The 4,153-nt window shown below is 35.0% G+C and overlaps 1 protein-coding gene across 1 annotated transcript; it reads left to right on the forward strand.

Annotated features, from left to right (window-relative positions):
• The first annotated feature begins 486 nt into the window (after nucleotides 1-486).
• LOC141621802 (uncharacterized) lies at nucleotides 487-3,901 on the forward strand. Its single transcript, XM_074438020.1, has 3 exons — nucleotides 487-587; nucleotides 2,645-3,568; nucleotides 3,670-3,901. Exons 2-3 carry the CDS (start codon nucleotides 2,659-2,661, stop codon nucleotides 3,702-3,704), a joined length of 945 nt encoding a protein of 314 aa, XP_074294121.1. The 5' UTR covers nucleotides 487-587; nucleotides 2,645-2,658; the 3' UTR covers nucleotides 3,705-3,901.
• The last annotated feature ends 252 nt before the right edge of the window (nucleotides 3,902-4,153 follow it).

The raw sequence follows: 4,153 nt of genomic DNA on the forward strand, positions 1-4,153 counted from the left end.
GATGTTTAAAATGAAAATTACACGGATTTGTGCGACAACTATAAAAACCAACATGGACCCGTATATGGTCATGTGGACCGTGTAAAATAAGTGTAATGGATGATTACTCACATAATCATTTTTACCTTATTTTGTATACTACCATAATATATGTCTTATACTACATTTTGCATGTGATGTAAGATAAAAATATAAAACAAAAATTGTCCACTAGAGCACCAACCCACCCGCCACTTCCTTTCCCAATTCTACACTCCATATATTTGGTCATTTGTTCACTCCACCTTACTTACACAAAAATTATTCATTTTGCATGTGAACAAAAACCTCTTCCATCTCTCTACAACATTTCTCTAGTATACAATTATTACTAAGAATAGTTAGTAATATTACTAGTATTATTATCAAGGGCACATATTAATAAGTTACTAGTTCATACTTATTAATATTGTTGGGTAGTTCTTGGGTGCTACTTGGAGGAAACTTTCTATTTCAAGGTTTTTCAAGGAGGATCATCCACATCATTTTAGCTCAAGAACAAATTAGTAAGGAGAACTAATTTGTGCCCATTTTACCTCATATTCAATGTAAGGAAATTGTTTTTCCTTATACTTTGTTTTTTATGCTTTCATATTAGCATGCATGTTACATAGATCACATAAACAACAATTTATGAGATAAATTTATTTTATTAGAGAGTCTAATATGGATCTATGATCTTTCAAATGGTATCAGAGCTTAGGCTTGTAATTTGCATGTTGATTTTAAGCATTTTTATAAATTATGAGATAATTAGTAAAAACTCAAAAATTGTGTTAGAAGAGGTTTTGGCACGAAATTTTTGGGACATGCATACCTACTGATCTCAAAAGGTTTGCGGAATTTTTTGGTGATTTGTCAAGTAATTTTGCTAATTTTAATTATTTTTGGTAGAAAACCGAGTCAAAATGTCGCATTTTAGTGAAAAATTGACTAAAATTAGTTAAATGTTGATTCGGTGCATAGGTTTTTTATGGTAGTTCATGCATGTTTTCTACTGATTGTATGCAAAAGGTTGAAGGTTGGTTCGAATTTTTGCATGTTTATTGATTTTTTGAGTAAAGAGTCGATAAAAGTCCAATTAATTAATCATAATTTCGAATTTTTGGATTCTGCCCATGATAAATTTATGTACATTTAAGTATATTATTTAAATGTCAAAAGTAATTTTGCATGTGTGTTTTCACTTTGTTTTGATGTTTATTGGTTTTAGTGGTTAAAAACCGATAAATATCGATCTTTTTCTTCACAAAATTTATCCGAAATTTTTGGGCAATTTTTATGACTTTTTGGTGTTCTTGGGAGTGTTCTAGAATACTAAAAATTTTTGTTTCAATTTTTTGGGTAATTTTTCAATTATTTTGGATTTTTACTTAAATATTATGATTTTTCCGATTTAATTAGCAAATTATCACCAAACCAAACTAATAATTTGTCATAAAATTAGTGAGGACTAATTTTGAGGTTCAAAACAGTTTGGACTATTATTTTGGACTTAAATGAGATTTAAGAGTTAATTATTGATTTTTACATGTTAAAAATCGATTAAATCCACAAAACCGAGATGGATACCAATGAATGATAGGTAGGGCGATTTTGGCATCATAATTTACAGCATTTTAAGCATATTTATTTAAGTTGAATGAAGGATTGTCATTTATTTAAAGTATTTATCTTTTTGTACCTAGTATGGCCTAGTTAATTTTAATCGTTATTACCCGAAATGAATGGGAATATCGATTTGTTTGTAATTAAATACGATCTCGTATCGTCGGTTTGTAATTAATTAATAGTTTTATTTATTTTATTAATTAATGTATAATAGGAATAGCTATGTAATTCATTTGTAATAGTTATTTTACCGGCGTTTCCAAAAGACGGATTACAACGAGACGGAGTCTATTTTTGGAAGGTGTTCCAAATCCCACAATGAAGAGGCAAGGGACCAAGGAGGTGGTTTCCAAAATGTAATAGACTAGTTTTTATTAACTAGGAGGCCATACTAGGATTTATTCATATGCTTGCATGTTTGCTTGTTTTATTTTCGCGCATGCCAAAATCGCCACTCACATGCATTTTATTTTATTTTCGCGGTTGTCAATTCACGTCATTTACATTCACCGAATTAATTCACTTATAAGGAATTTATGACTAAATTGACAAGATCTCTCACATAACTAAAATTGAGATTAGCCTTACCAATTAGTAACACCTATGAATCTCTTGTTCATTAGAGCCACGCTCGCCCAAGCGGGGTGTTCTCTTTTTACCTTGGGTAAGTAGGGTGGTAAGCGGTTATCACACGCCAAAATTGGTTGGACTCAACGGGATATAAGACGGTCTTGTGTTCCGGGGCTAGTAGATGAATTTGAGGAAATTTGTCGACCAAGAGTTCTAGAGGTAGAATTAGTCAACGTGACTTACCGAATTTACGCAATTATGGGATGTTTCGCCCAAGCGATGCTCATTTTTGTTTAATATTTGGGTCTTGGAATCATTTATATAATTTAGTGGGAGGTCATTATATAAATGCTAAAACTTGCTAAACATGTTTTTACAAGTAATTTTTAAAAAAATGAATGTTAATTTTTCCTTTTTGTTGTAGCATTTTAATTCGCAATGGCAACTTCATCAACTCCATCGACTACTTCACTAGGCAAAGATTCATGGCTAAGGTCCGTAATGGACAAATGTATTTTAAAAGATGACGGTAGTAACTTTCTTGAATGGGAATCCAACATCAAAAGTGCCGCGTTGTCCGACAATGTGCTCACTTACTTGACCGATGCTCCTCCTATTGAGCCCGGTGCAAGAGCTTCATCGGCGGTGCGGACCGCCTATGATGACTATGTGAGGATGTTGAATGATATCAAGAATGTGTTGATATGGTCAATATCGCCAAAGCTCAAGCTTTCATGCATTTCTTTAAATGCTTACGAGATATTCACTCGTATGATCACTATGTCTTCACAAACACCAAAAGTCCGTCAATACGATGCGGCGGCACGCTTCTTTGAAGCTAAGCTTGAGAGGGGCCAAAAGGTTGGTCCCCATGTCCTTAAAATGGTCGAATATGTTGACATCCTAGAGCGTCTAGGGTGTAAGATTCCTAAGACTCTTGTGGTGGATCGTATCCTTCACTCACTCCCCACCAAGTTTGCCCACTTTAGGGTAAACTACAATATGAATGACATGGATAAGAGTTACCATGAAATTCATGCACTCCTCACCCAAGCGGAGAGGGATATGGAGGCAAGTGGGAGTGAAAAGGGAGATGTTTTAACCATGAAGTTAAAGAACATGTCTCTTGGAGTCAAGAAAGGAAAGGGAAAAGAAAAGTCCCAATTCAAGAAATCGTCAAAGAAAATTGACAAGGGAAAGGGGAAGGCCGTTGAGAATAGCAATCCCAAGGCAAAAAGTGTCAAGCTCTCCGAGGCCGAATGTTTCCATTGTAATGGGAAGGGGCATTATAGGAGGAGTTGTCCCAAATACTTGGAGGATCTCAAGGAAGGGCGTGTGACGCCTATTGGTATGATTTCCTCTCTCTATGTGATAGACGTTAATTATGCTTGTACTTCCACTTGGGTACTTGATACCGGATGTGGCTCTCACCTTTGTAACCATTTGCAGGGTATAAGGGACGTGCAAGCACTAGGAAAAGGTGATGTGGATCTCCGCATGGGCAATGGAGCTAGAGTAGCCGCCGTTGCCGTAGGGACCTATGCGCTCACTTTAGCTAGTGGTTTAGAGTTGTATTTAAATAAGTGTTATTTTGTACCAACTTTAACTAAGAACATCATCTCCATTTCCGCGTTAGACGCGGAAGGCTTTTGTTTTATGATTAAGGACAAGTGTTGTACTTTTTCTTTAAATGATGTGGTTTATGGCAAGGCCATTTCAATTGGAGGCATTTATGTTTTAAATGATGTTAATGACGTTTATCATATGGAAACTAAAAAGCTCAAAAAGGGTGATCCAAATGAATCCTACCTTTGGCATTGTCGTTTAGGCCACATAAACGAAAGACGCATTAAGAGACTTGCTTCATCAAAAGTGCTCAAACCATTTGGTTTCGAATCTTATGGTACATGCGAGTCTTGCCTTTTAGGCAAGA

The sequence above is a fragment of the Silene latifolia genome, chromosome X, assembly GCF_048544455.1.
Source record: "Silene latifolia isolate original U9 population chromosome X, ASM4854445v1, whole genome shotgun sequence".
NCBI classification, from domain to species: Eukaryota; Viridiplantae; Streptophyta; class Magnoliopsida; order Caryophyllales; family Caryophyllaceae; genus Silene; species Silene latifolia.